The 13,328-nt window shown below is 50.5% G+C and overlaps 2 protein-coding genes across 2 annotated transcripts; one reads left to right on the forward strand and one right to left on the reverse strand.

Moving 5' to 3' along the window:
* Positions 1-8,128: 8,128 nt before the first annotated feature.
* Positions 8,129-9,529, reverse strand: LOC146542556 (uncharacterized). Its single transcript, XM_085210777.1, has 3 exons — positions 9,395-9,529; positions 8,814-8,966; positions 8,129-8,464 (listed from the first exon to the last, which is right to left on the reverse strand). The coding sequence occupies exons 1-3, from the start codon at positions 9,527-9,529 to the stop codon at positions 8,129-8,131; spliced, it is 624 nt and encodes a 207-aa protein (XP_085066903.1).
* Positions 9,530-10,961: 1,432 nt separating this feature from the next.
* LOC146542557 (feather beta keratin-like) lies at positions 10,962-12,013 on the forward strand. Its single transcript, XM_085210778.1, has 3 exons — positions 10,962-10,988; positions 11,175-11,327; positions 11,678-12,013. The coding sequence occupies exons 1-3, from the start codon at positions 10,962-10,964 to the stop codon at positions 12,011-12,013; spliced, it is 516 nt and encodes a 171-aa protein (XP_085066904.1).
* The last annotated feature ends 1,315 nt before the right edge of the window (positions 12,014-13,328 follow it).

Below are 13,328 nucleotides of genomic sequence, written 5' to 3' on the forward strand. Positions count from 1 at the left end.
GGGCTTTGCACTCACCTCGTTCCCAGGAAGACAGAGGCAAGAGGAGTGGATGACTGAGCAAGGAGTTGGGCCTGCTTTTATACCATTCCAGCACTGCCCCAGGCCCACAGTCACTCTACGCAGACTGTAATTTTCCACGAGACTCACCTCAAATGCAAATTCTCTCTCCTAATGGCACAGGTTGGCTTTTTGGTTTCTGTCAACCCTGACATTTCATTTCCTTCTTTCTGACCTTCACAAACTGGCTGTGTGGACACCTTTCAAGTTCCAGGATGACAGGCACAAGGAATTTCCTTGCGGAAACACATCCCTATGGGTGTAAGATGCATCCCAAGTCCCCAAGGGATTCTGTGCTACAGGCACTGCACGTGTCTCAGGGGAAATGTCATGACTTATTTGTAACCACCTTATCAGCAACGAAGGCATATCCTCCTGTCAGTGCAGCCCTGTCCAGGATATTCTGAGCCTTCTTTGTCTGAGAACTCATTCTGCCCTTTTCCCTCCTTGCTCATTCCTTGGAACGGCAGGTGGGCAGTTTTGCTGCCTTGCAAATTCTTTTCCACTCAAAGGCATTTGTTCTGAGAACGTTTGAATGTTTGCTTGACTGATAATTCCACTCTCATGACATTTTCTGGGATCATCAGCCAACCCATGCCATCAGCTATTTGATGTAAGTAGAACATTGCCTTCCTGAGCCCTGTTATTACCCAAAACGCCCCATGGAATCTGGTCTCTAGAGTAGATGGCTATGCTGGTTTTCTGGACAGAGCCTAGATTCCCCTCTTCTCAGGAATGGATTTTCCATATTTGAGTAGGATTCTTCCCAGCGTGGTGTTCAGGCCTGCAAACAACACGCCTGCTGGGGAAGCCTCACATCAAAAGGCTGGCGCATGGCCGATCTAAAATTAGATTCAAAACTGCCATCTCTCAGGAGAGACTCTTCAGGAAGCCTGGCTTCTATACATATTCTTTTGCGTTTTTGGAGCACGTCTCATCTCCCCCAGTGTCTGCAGGGCAGGAAAGTGTTTTGTTCATGCAGCAATTATACCTTGCCTGTTTCATGGTGTTGGGGAGAACTTTTGTAACAATGACCTTCTTGATCACATGCATTCAGCAAACATCCCCAGCTACCCAACAGTGCCAGGACCCAGCAGTCCTTGCTCATTAGAGGGGAGGACACATGCTGCCCCAACAAAGCTGTTTTTTGGTCTGGCTAAGGAGGGCTCATTCAGACCATTCATCTACAGCTTCACGATGACCATCTAATTGAGGACAGTGTCAAAAGCCTTACTGAACTCCTGCAAAAATATATCCCGTACTCTTTCCCGTCCACCAGGTTTCTATTTCATTGTAGACACTTATCAGCTTGATCAGACCATGACTTCTCCACCGTAAATCCATGCTGATTGCTGAATCTGATACATTCGCCATTCATGTGCCGAGAAAGAATTCGAAGAATGCACTGCTCCAGCAGCTCCATATGACTGAGACAGAGAGTCCTTGTCATTCCTTCGCTCCTCCTTCTTGGTCTTCTTAAACAGGAGTGATATGCACCTTCCCCCAGTCTTTGGGACACACACTTCTCCCAGTCACCAACAGTGGGGACAGCTCCCTCAGCATTCATGGGCACATTTTACCATGGAGCAAATAAGCCTAAGGAATTAAAAATATCCTGTTTTCTCAAGCTTTCCTTGACCCAAAGGTACATCTTGAAAGCTCCCATTTTTCAGCCTGGCCCCTGAGCCCTGGGATTCCTGAAAGCCACACTTGCTGGACAAGAAAGAAACAAAGAAGTCAATCAGTGTCTCAGCATTTTCAATGCCCGATTTACAGGTCACCCATTTCCATGAGGAGAACACTCACACATTCTTCACACCTCTTGCAAAATGAAGGGGCCAGCATGGACTCTCAGAATGCTCTGCCCATGTCTGTCTTTCCTCTCTTCCACTCTCTCCTTTGCCTCCTGATGCCTTGTTTTTCAACTCTGCTCTTCTAGTCCATCAAACCCAGACTACCAGCCAAGAGAGGAGCTATTGGCATTTCTCCCTGTGCAGAAAAAATGGCAGATGGACAGCTGGAGGGATTTCCACCATGTCCATTAGTGCAGACTCTGTCCCTGGTTATTCCTGCATGTTGGCCACCCCTTGGAGTAATTTTGTTCCCCTCTTTTCACTCAATAAAATGGTGGTGCATCTCAGTCTGTGCCTCTGCATCACTCACTCTACTCCGCAAACACTCCAGCTGCCAGCAGGACATCATCAGCTGCTCTGGAGACTTCAGAGATACTGTGAGATAGCATTTGGCGACCATCACCCTTTCCCCATCAGGACTCACCTGGAACAGTGAGCAGTTGGCTCCCTTAGGGGAGCTCTATCACTAATGGGTGACAAAGATGTCCACTAGTCCCACAATACCCCTGGCCTTCAGGTCTAGCTTCATTGCCTCTATGTCCTGACGTGCCATCTCGGCCTCAGTGCACATCCTGCAGGAGGTGACCATTGCTGATCCTGAGTGAGGAGCCAGAAAGGCAAAAGGGCAGTCCCTCAGAGGAAGGAGAAGGCCTATTCTTATTTTTGATCATAATAAACGGACTTCTGCTTCATATTTAGAAGATCAGTGTGGAAAATACTCAGTCAGGAAGAAAGGGTCTCTGCCTCCAGCCAGATGGAGGAAATGGATCAACAGAGGGTGGGAAGCAAGTAAGAGTCTTGTGCCTGCCAGGTTCATTATGCTGGCTCAAAGGGCCATTCAGGAGCTCTCTGAGGAAGTGCAGTCCTCTTTTATTACTTATTACACAGTGCTGAGACCATCAGAACATAAGAAATAGAATGAACAGTAAAGTGAATGGCAGTCTCTGAAGAGCTCTGGATATTTTCATGCAGCCTTAATTTGGATCCTAGTTGTTCACCCAACCCCACTGTCCACCTCAATGAAAAACAAGAAAAAAACAGAGGTACATATAAACACCCCTGAAATGTCTTACCAGTTGTTCAGAATAACAGTCAGAACCACTTCCCAGAATGACTACAGAAAAACATAACTCTCCGAAGACATCACAGCACAAGCTTTATAGGGAATGGATAACATGGAGGCACTGATTAGGATGCGGCCTCAAAAGCGACTCAAAAGAATAACTGAGTGCAGTCTGGTGCAACATGTTTTGAACAGAATTAACAGAAAAAAGCATGTGCAGTTCTTCTCGGGCCTGACTGTGCAGCACCAGCTCTGCAAATTGGGCTTTCTAACATAGCTGAGGAGAATGGCCTCACTCAGACCCACTGGCAGAAAACTCAGGAGAAACTAGAACAGCACTCACTGACAGAGCACTGGAACAGGCTGTACAGAGAGATGGTTGAGCCTTTTTCTCTGGATGCATTCAAAATTCTCTTGGACTCTTTTTAAAGAAGGGCCCCACAAGTGAAAGTAAAAAGGCAAGAAGACTTCACAGTGACTGAGAATGAGGGGGCTGAAGGGGAATAGTTAGAGATAGTTTATAGAAGCAAGAATGTAGAGCTTGTTAGAAAATAAGAGGTGGCAGACAGTGGGTCTGGGATATTAAGTGGGATGAATGCCATAAAGATAAGGGTTTGAGAACAGCCAAAGGACATTTGTCAGGGAGGTGACTAGATGTCCACAGGGGAAGAAGAAACCAGTTTGGGGGGATGCCCCCCCGAAGGGCCAGAAGTTTACAGCAAGAAAGATCAGAAGCCTTCACAAAGAAAACAACAAATCTTCATCCCACAACCCACTAAGCAAAAGGAAGAGGGGAGGGTCTGCATGCTAATGAACTCTCGGGGGTGTAATGAATATGTATACAAATTCCGGGAAACCTATTGATTATGTATTAGTTTGGCCTATATCTATAGCACGATTTTTCCAGACGGTGTGCAAATTAGGAGGATGTATCAGCCTTGCAGCCAGTGTCTACACAGCACGGAATAAACAGTACCTTCTTTGTAATCTTACTTGGGCCCCCGTGGGCAATTGGGAAAGAAAAGAACACGGACCCAGCCTCAGCTCCTTCCCACAGAAAACCGCCGTGGGATCCTCCACCTCCGCTGCTGTTGGCAGCATCCTCAGCTCTGAGGGTGTGCCCATCTCCTCTGGAGGCTTTGGCCTCTCTGGCTTTGGCAGCCGCTTCAGTGGCAGGAGGTGCTTCCCTTGCTAAAGCTGCTGGCAGCGGCCCTGGAGAAAGACAACTCAGGATGGAGGTCCAAGAATTTATTAACAGAGCTGCTCTGGAGCATTGGGATCTTGTTTTCGTTGGGTCCAAGCAATGCCAACACAATGCCTGTTCTTGCAAATGAACAGGTCCACCATGGACTCTCAGGAAGCACTGTCCATGTTTGCCTTTCCCCTCTTCCACTCTCTCCTTTGCCTCCTGATGCCTTGTTTGTCACCTACGCCCCTCTGGTCTGTCAACCCCAGGAATCAAGCTTAGGGAGGATAGGATGGCCCTTCTTCCTCTGCGCAAAAGGCAGATGGAAAGTAGGTCGGACATCCACCATGGCCACACAGTGCCTACTCTGTCCCTAGTTATTCCTGCATGTTGGCCACCCCTTGGAATAATTTTGTTCCCCTCTTTTCACTCAATAAAATGGTGGTGCATCTCAGTCTGTGCCTCTGCATCACTCACTCTACTCCGCAAACACTCCAGCTGCCAGCAGGACATCATCAGCTGCTCTGGAGACTTCAGCGATAGCGTGAGATATCACTTGGCAACCATCTCCCTTTCCCCATCAGGACTCACCTGGAACAGTGAGCAGTTGGCTCCCATGGGAGAGAACTGCCACTACCACTTGACAAAAGCGTCCACCAGCCATAATCAGCCTCCCCCTGGATATAGTGCCATTCACCACACCCCTCTGTCTACGGCCTTCCAACCAATTCCTTATCCGCTGAATAGTCCACACCACAAGACTGTATCTCTCCAATTGAGACGTAAGGATATGGGGGGGGGACCATGTCAAAGGCCTTGCACAAACCCAGGTAGATGGCATTGGCCACTTCCCCTTCCTCCACCAATGACATCACTCCACCACAGAAGGCCACCAGACTGGTCAGGCAAAACCTTCTTCTGGCAAAGCCACGTCTTATAGGAGGATCTGTCCCATGATCTTCCCAGGCACAGCGGTGAGACTCACCGGCCTTTAGTTCCCCGGGTCCTCCTTCCTCCCTTTCTTGTGAGTGAGAGTGATGCTTCCTTTTTTTCCGTTCCCCGGGGACATCACCCAAGAGCCATGACTTTTCAAGTATGACGGAGAGCTCATCAGACACATCAGCCAGCTCCTTTAGGGCCCTGCGATGTATGCCATTTGGCCCCACAGACACGAACACATCCAGTCTCATGAAGGGTTCTCGGTCTCCCTCTGCCCTTACAGAGAGAGGGGATTTACTCTTCCAGGTCCCACCTAGAGGCCCACGGTTGCGAGCTTCAGGGACACCACAGATACAAGAATCCTGCCTGCCAGAGAAGATCGAGGCAAAACCTCATCCACTGCCTCAGCCTTCTCCATATCAGTTGTAGTCAGAGATAATTTTCTCGACCAATGCCAGGTGGTGCCATCTTCCTTCTAAAGGTGTGGCTGAAACAGCCGCAGTAACACATCACACTTTTAGCACAGCATCACTTCCTTGTCTGTTTCCCACCCACCCTGCAACCCCACCGAGCAGGCTACGATCTCACCGCGATGGAGTTAACATACCCCGCAACAGCTCACTTGGTGCTGTGCTGTAGGTTCACATAACTACACATCTGATCACGACACCAGGGGGGGAAATTACAGATATCATGTTTCTTTAACGGTTGCTGATCACAATCTTGACCGGCTTGCTCTTGAGATTGTTCTCTATCATCCTGTTTTCTGTGATCTGTGCCACATTCTCTCCTCTGCCATGCAGCCCATCTGAGAGCTTGTGTCCGTCTTCCTCCGCACCGGTCTTGAGCCTAGTCCAGCACTCGCATCCTACATGGCTATCATCTTTGCATTTCCACAACCGTCGCTTGCAGTACATTAACAACAAAAGTCTTGCTTTTCTCCTCTGGCAGTTGATTGATAAAAGATATAAGGTGTGGTAACTTTCCCTCTTTTTCCTCTGGGCCAATTACAACTGCTTTTCAGTGTTCTGAACATCCTTGGAAAACCAACATTCACCTATTTATTCCTCTCCGGTAGGTATTGCTTTATTTTTCTAAGGTTAGACAGTTAGTTAAGAGCACCAGCCTAGAACCAGCCCCAGAGCAGTGTGGAGGAGGATGGCAGGGTGGGTGGGAGGATATGGACAGGTGTGTGTCACTGCTGCCTCCTCCCATGGTTCTGAACTTCACGCCAAACTAGTGTGGAATCCTTAAACACAGATAGGATGGTTGAAGGACGTACGCTGTGACGCTGGGCTCCTTCAGCATGATCATATTCACAGAATCACAGCAGCACAGAAGCATAGAAGCAGAGAAGCACTGTCGAGAGTGGAAGGGACCTCTAGAGAGCATCAGGACCAACTGTCCCATGTGAGCACGTTCCCTACAGCAGGTAGTACAGGTAGACGTGCAGACAGGTCTGGAGTATCTCCTGAGGAGGAGACTCCACAACCTATCCAAACTGCCTGTTCCAGAGCTTCATCACTCATATTCTATTCCAGGTGACATTACACTCAGCAAGAAAAGCTGAGGAAAGAGAAGGAGGACAGGAGAGTCACCTTGCGAAAACATCTGTCCTCTCCTACCGCTTCTAAGCAATTGGACGCCGTGCATCTCTAGACATGGCTGAATATCACTTCCTGAAGGGAAGAAGAACATACCTGTTTTCTCTCTCTTTGCTTCCATGCAGCCTCTGCTTGCTTCCCCATTTCACTTGCCTTTAATTATCTTCGTCTTATCTCAAGCCCTGAGCCTTCTCTTTCCATTCAAGCTTCTCAGTCCCCTATTTCTTTCAGGAGGGCGACTGAGAGAGTGGTCTAATCAACCTCTCTTGGCTTTCATTCAGAAACCACCACAATGGGCAGAAGACTATGATGGGACGACGCATTAGAGGAAGGCCCAAATTGACCCTTGGCATATTGCATGACACATCAAATTGTGTGCAGCAATTAAACCACGGAGAGTAATTCCCAAAGGAGCCACTCCTCAGAGGTTGGGTGTACTGTTAGGATCTGACAAGTGACTGTCTTTGCATCCCTTCCTTTCCCCCTTTAGTTTTTCCTTCCCTTCTTACACTGTATTTAATTTGACACGTGAGTTCTTCTCATTCCTCCTAGTCCTATTGTGATCTCTATATCAAAGAGAGTGCGGAGCAACCGAGACTCTGGCGGGATCTTTTTTGCATACCTGGGACATTGCACTGGCTTATAGGGCCGTTTGGGAGCTCTCCAAGGAAGTGCAGTGTCCAGCAGCAAAGGCTGCAGAGAGACTGGCAGCCAAGGAAAGGGACCTGCGGAATAGCCACAGGACACAGCTGGCCACCATCACACAGGTTCTGCCAAAGCCCTGATAGGCAGCTGGCTTGAGGCCATCCAGACTTCACTTCACGTACAACTTCCGTACTCTCAGAGCCGTCACGGAGTTAACTAGATCAATCTATGCCCGTGACGGGGGGGCAGTAGGCCTCTCGGCCCCTGGGTTCAAGTGAACATTCCTGAGATATCTTACCAATTGTTCAGAACAGCAGTCAGAACCACTTCCCAGAACGAATACAGAGAAACATCTCTCCCCAAACACATTAGGGCACAGGCTTCGTAGGAGAACGGAGAACACACAGGCAATGATTAGGATGCAGTCAAATTTATTGAGGCAAAAGAGAGAAACGATGTCACACACCCAGGAAGCACCATGAACAGATGACAGCCCGCAGTGCATGAATCTAATGGGTGAACTGCCATCTATCCATCTGCCCTTTCCACAGAGGGAGAAGGGCCATCAGGTCCTCCCTCGGCTGGTTTTGTGGGACTGATTGTCCAGAGGAGCAGATGGTGATGAGCAATGGCACCGGAAGGAGACGAGAGATAGAAAAGGGGGAAGGAAGACACGGATCACATTTTCAGTGTGATCGGACTGGCTCCATTGCTTTGACTCAAGTCCCACAAAGATTTTGTGCACCCTGGGGATCTTTCTCCAGGGCCGCTGCCAGCAGCTTTAGCAGGGGAAGCACCTCCTGCCACTGAAGCGGCCGCCAAAGCCAGAGAGGCCAAAGCCTCCAGAGGAGATGGGCACACCCTCAGAGCTGAGGATGCTGCCAACGGCAGCGGAGGTGGAGGATCCGACGGCGGTGTTCTGCGGGAAGGAGCTGAGGATGGGTCCGGGCAGGGTCACCACCACGGGAGAGGGCTGGATGAAGACGTTGGAGTCCTGGCACTGCCTGACGCAGGGCTCGTTGCAGCTGCTGCCCAGAGGGGTGGGGCCGCAGGGCTGGCAGGGCAGGCGTGGCACGCACTGGTCGTAGCAGGACATGGCTTGAGTGTGGAGGGGCACCTGTTGGGACAGAGGGTCAGGAGGACACCGAAGCGAGAGAGGAGCATCCCGCCATCCCAGCAGGAGAGAGCCAAGGCACTGTGCTGGCCGGGGATATGGAGGCTGTGTAAGGAAATCTGTTTTCCAGTTCTTCCCTAAAGCTCCCATGCTACAGCCAATCGCTACCAGGTTAATGACTAGCCCGTAGCACAGCTCATGCAAGACCCAGCATCTCTCCCTCTCGCACGTGCCGCCCCATTCCCCATAACACAGTAGGCTGCTTTCCCAAAACACAACATAATGTGGAGGCACTTGTATGTGCAGAGAAATCCCAAAAGAAGAAGAGCTTGTGAAAGGGCTTTGCACTCACCTCGTTCCCAGGGAGACGGAGGCAAGAGGAGTGAATGATTGAGTGAGGAGTTGGGCCTGCTTTTATACCACTCCAGCACTGCCCCAGGCCCACAGTCACTCTACGCAGACTGTAATTTTCCACGAGACTCACCTCAAATGTAAATTCTCTCTTCTAGTGGCACAGGTTGGCTTTTTGGTTTCTGTCAACCCTGACATTTCATTTCCTTCTTCCCGACCTTCACAAATTGGCTGTGCGGACACCTTTCAAGTTCCAGGATGACAGGCACAAGGAATTTCCTTGCAGAAACACGTCACCATGGGTGTAAGATGCATCCCAAGTGCCCGAGGGATTCTGTGCTACAGGCACTGCACGTGTCTCAGGGGAAATGTCATGACTTATTTGTAACCACCTTATCAGCAACGAAGGCATGTTCTCCTACCAATGCAGTCCCTTTCAAGACACCCAGAGCCTTTGTTGCCTGCATTCCCATTTGGTCCTTCTCCCTCCCTGCCTGTGCCTCAGGCTGCTCATTCCCTGGAACGGCAGGTGGGCAGTGCTGCTGCTTGCAAATGCAGTAAGCATACAGCTTACTGTTCTACGAACACGATCGAATGTTCACCGGCCATCATCCACTCTCGTGGCAGTTTCTTGGTCATCAGTCTACCCATGCCATCAGCTTTTTTGTGGAACAACATTTCCTTCCTTTCGCCAAAAGTCCCGCGGAATCTGGCCATCCTCTAGAGTAGATGACTGTGCTGGTTTTCTCGTCGGCGCCTTGCTCCATCTCCTCTCAGGAATGGAGTTACTCTGTGCGCGGAGGATCCCTCCATGGTGCTCAGGTCAGCAGACAGCACACACAGGGTGCCAAACGGGTGGCTCATAGCCAATCCAAAATCAGATTCAGAATTGCCGTGTGTCAGGAAAGTCTCTTCAGGAAGCTTGGCTTCTAAAGATATTCTCTTTGTACTCTCAGAACGCATCCCAGCTCCCTCCGTGCCTGCAGGGCAGGGAGTACTTTGTATGGGAGATCTCCTGCAACTATGGCCCTTTTGATCACATCCATTCCTCAAACATCCCCAGCCATCTGACAGTTCTGGGAGCCACCAGGTTTCACTTGCTTGAGGAGAGGACACATGCCTCTCCAAAAGAGCTGTTTTTTTCACGAGGCTGAGGACAGCTCATTCAGAACCTTGTTCACTATTCTTCAGCAGCTTCACTATGGCCATCTTATTGAGGACAGTGCCAAAAGCCTTACTGAACTCCAGCAAGAATATATCCTGTTCTCTTCCCTGTCCACCAGGCTTTCTATTTCATTGTAGACACTTATCAGCTTGATCAGACCATGGTGAATCCATGCTGATTACAGCATCCGATACCTTCAGACTCTGTGTGCCAGGAAGCAGTTTTCAGGATGCACTGCTCCAGCAGCTCCATACGACTGAAACGTACACTCCAGTAGCTCCCTCGCATCTGCTTCTTGGTCTTCTTAAACAGGAGTGAGATGCACCTTCCCCCAGTCTTTGAGGCACTTCTCCCAGTCACCAACCGACGTTGGTGATCAAGAGTGGACAGCTCCCTCAGCACTCATGGGTGCATCTCATCATGGGACAAATGAGCCTAAGGTGTTAGAAATATCCAGTTTGCTCAGGTTTTCCTTGACCCAAAGGTACATCTCGATAGCTCCCGTTTTCAGCCTGGCCTCTGAGCCATGCGATTCACTTGCTGGACACGAAAGAAACAAAGAAGACAATCAGGACCTCAGCATTTTTGCTGTCCCGAGTGACTAACCAGGTCTCCTACTTACTTCAGGAGAACACTCACATGTTCTCTTATTTTCCTTTAACCACTCAGACCCAGCTGAAGCCTCTTTTGTTGCCCTTGATGTCCTTTGCAAGACTGCTTTCTATCAGGCCTTAGGCTTTCCCCACCTGATCCCTGGCTGCATGGACACTCAGGCGTTATTCTGCCCACGTTACCCATCCTGGCTTCCATCCTCCAGATGTTTCATATTTTTGGTTTTGGGTATTTCCAGCAGCTTTGCTTTCCCCCATGTTAGGCCACTTGACAATTTACCTGACAGAAATCTTGGTGGCTGGAGGTTCTGAGCTTGCTGCACTATTGCCTGGACTGTGAGATTTCAGTGGGAGGAGGGGACTTGAGAGAACCATGGAGCATGTCTGCGAGGATGAGAAGGTGCTAAGCTGCAGATTGTAGTGCCGTGAGGAGATGGCTCTCTTCCTACTAAGGCAATTGCCAACCATTCATTGGGTCTCTCAGCTGAGCACTTGAAAGAAGTTATCTTGGCAAAATAGTCATGACAGGAATGGGGAAATTAAATGGCAGAGTCAGGGGAATTAAAACCACCACCTCTGCCATTAGGAAGGATTATTTGCATTTGAGGTGAGTCTCTGGGAAAATTACCGCTTGCTTAGAGTGACTGCTGGCCTCAGGCAGCACACAAGCCGTATAAAAGTGGGTCCATCTCCTCTCTCTCTCACCCACTCCTCTTGCCTCCATCTCCCTGGGAACGAGGTGAGTCTGAAGCCCTTTCACCATCCCCTCTTCCTCCACAACTTCTCTGCTCATGCAAGAGTCTTCATCCTCTGTTGAGTCTTGGCACGGCAGCACAAACTGGGAGAGGAAAGGGGGCAGCAAGTGGGGTATCTGGCTAAGAGGTCTCCTGAGCCACAGGCAAGGCAGGGACCTGCCTGAGCCTGGCTGCTGCTGGCAGGACCTGTGGGGCCACTGGGAAAGACAAGAACACGGGCTCCCTTACACAGCCTCCATATCCCCGGCCAGCACAGTGCCTTGGCTCTCTCCTGCTGGGATGGCGGGATGCTCCTCTCTCGCTTCGGTGTCCTCCTGACCCTCTGTCCCAACAGGTGCCCCTCCACACTCAAGCCATGTCCTGCTACGACCAGTGCGTGCCACGCCTGCCCTGCCAGCCCTGCGGCCCCACCCCTCTGGGCAGCAGCTGCAACGAGCCCTGCGTCAGGCAGTGCCAGGACTCCAACGTCTTCATCCAACCCTCTGCCGTGGTGGTGACCCTGCCCGGACCCATCCTCAGCTCCTTCCCGCAGAACACCGCCGTCGGATCCTCCACCTCCGCTGCCGTTGGCAGCATCCTCAGCTCTGAGGGTGTGCCCATCTCCTCTGGAGGCTTTGGCCTCTCTGGCTTTGGCGGCCGCTTCAGTGGCAGGAGGTTCTTCCCCTGCTAAAGCTGCTGGCAGCGGCCCTGGAGAAAGACCTCCCAGGATCCAGAATTTATTAACAGAGCTGCGCTGGAGCATTGGGATCTTGTTTTTGTAGGGTCCAAGCAATGCCAACACAATGCCTGTTCTTGCAAATGAACAGGTCCACCATGGGCTCTCAGGAAGCACTGTCCATGTTTGCCTTTCCCCTCTTCCACTCTCTCCTTTGCCTCCTGATGCCTTGTTTGTCACCTACGCCCCTCTGGTCTGTCAACCCCAGGAATCAAGCTTAGGGAGGACAGGATGGCCCTTCTTCCTCTGCGCAAAAGGCAGATGGAAAGCAGGTCAGACATCCACCATGGCCGCACAGTGCCGACTCTGTCCCTGGTTATTCCTGCATGTTGGCCACCCCTTGGAGTAATTTTGTTCCCCTCTTTTCACTCAATAAAATGGTGGTGCATCTCAGTCTGTGCCTCTGCATCACTCACTCTACTCCGCAAACACTCCAGCTGCCAGCAGGACATCATCAGCTGCTCTGGAGACTTCAGCGATAGCGTGAGATATCACTTGGCAACCATCACCCTTTCCCCATCAGGACTCACCTGGAACAGTGAGCAGTTGGCTCCCATGGGAGAGAACTGCCACTACCACTTGACAAAAGCGTCCACCAGTGCCACGGTTTCGCTGGCCTTCAGGTCAAGCTTTGCTGCCTCCCTGTCACAGAATCATAGAATCACAGAATGATTTGGGTCAGAAAGATCCACACAGATCATCGGGTTCAACACCCCTGCACCAGGCAGGGCCACCAACCTCCAGATGTGGGACTAGAACTGGTTGCCCAGGGGCCTATCCAACCTGGTCTTGAACACCTCCAGGAATGGAGCATCCACTGCCTCTCTGGCAACCCGTTCCAGCACCTCATCACTCTCTCTGTAAAGAACTTGCCCCTGACATCCAACGTAAGCCTTCCCTCCTTGAGCTTATAACTATTCCCCCTTTTCCTATTACTGTCTACCCTTGTAAAAAGTTGATTGCCCTCCTGTTTATAATCCCCTTTTTAAATACTGGAAGACTGCAATGAGCTCTCCTCACTGTCTTTTTGTCTTCATGCTGAACAAGCCCAGCATCCTCAGCCTGTCTTCATGGTGGAGTTGCTCCAGTCCTCTAATCACCTTCTGGACCCTCTCCAACAGCTCTACATCTTTCCTGTAATTGGGTGCCCCAGCCCTGAACACAGGTCTCCAGGTGGGGTCTCACAAGGGCAGGGTAGAGAGGGACAACCACCTCCCCATCCATGCTGGCCACCTCTCTTCTGATGGAGTCTAGGGTACCATTGACCTTC

Source organism: Meleagris gallopavo, chromosome 29, assembly GCF_905368555.1.
Source record: "Meleagris gallopavo chromosome 29, MGAL_WU_HG_1.1, whole genome shotgun sequence".
NCBI classification, from domain to species: Eukaryota; Metazoa; Chordata; class Aves; order Galliformes; family Phasianidae; genus Meleagris; species Meleagris gallopavo.

Excerpts from the sequence above, each read along its gene's own strand:
- LOC146542556 (XM_085210777.1), bottom strand. The coding sequence starts at position 9,529 with ATGGCCAGATTCCGCGGGACTTTTGGCGAAAGGAAGGAAATGTTGTTC. Across the intron at positions 8,967-9,394 it reads GTGAACATTCGATCGTGTTC|AAGAGAGAATTTACATTTGA; the intron begins GTAGAACAGTAA and ends CTGTGCCACTAG. Across the intron at positions 8,465-8,813 it reads TCCGTCTCCCTGGGAACGAG|GTGCCCCTCCACACTCAAGC; the intron begins GTGAGTGCAAAG and ends CTGTCCCAACAG.
- LOC146542557 (XM_085210778.1), top strand. The coding sequence starts at position 10,962 with ATGGAGCATGTCTGCGAGGATGAGAAG. Across the intron at positions 10,989-11,174 it reads ATGTCTGCGAGGATGAGAAG|GAAGGATTATTTGCATTTGA; the intron begins GTGCTAAGCTGC and ends CTCTGCCATTAG. Across the intron at positions 11,328-11,677 it reads TCCATCTCCCTGGGAACGAG|GTGCCCCTCCACACTCAAGC; the intron begins GTGAGTCTGAAG and ends CTGTCCCAACAG.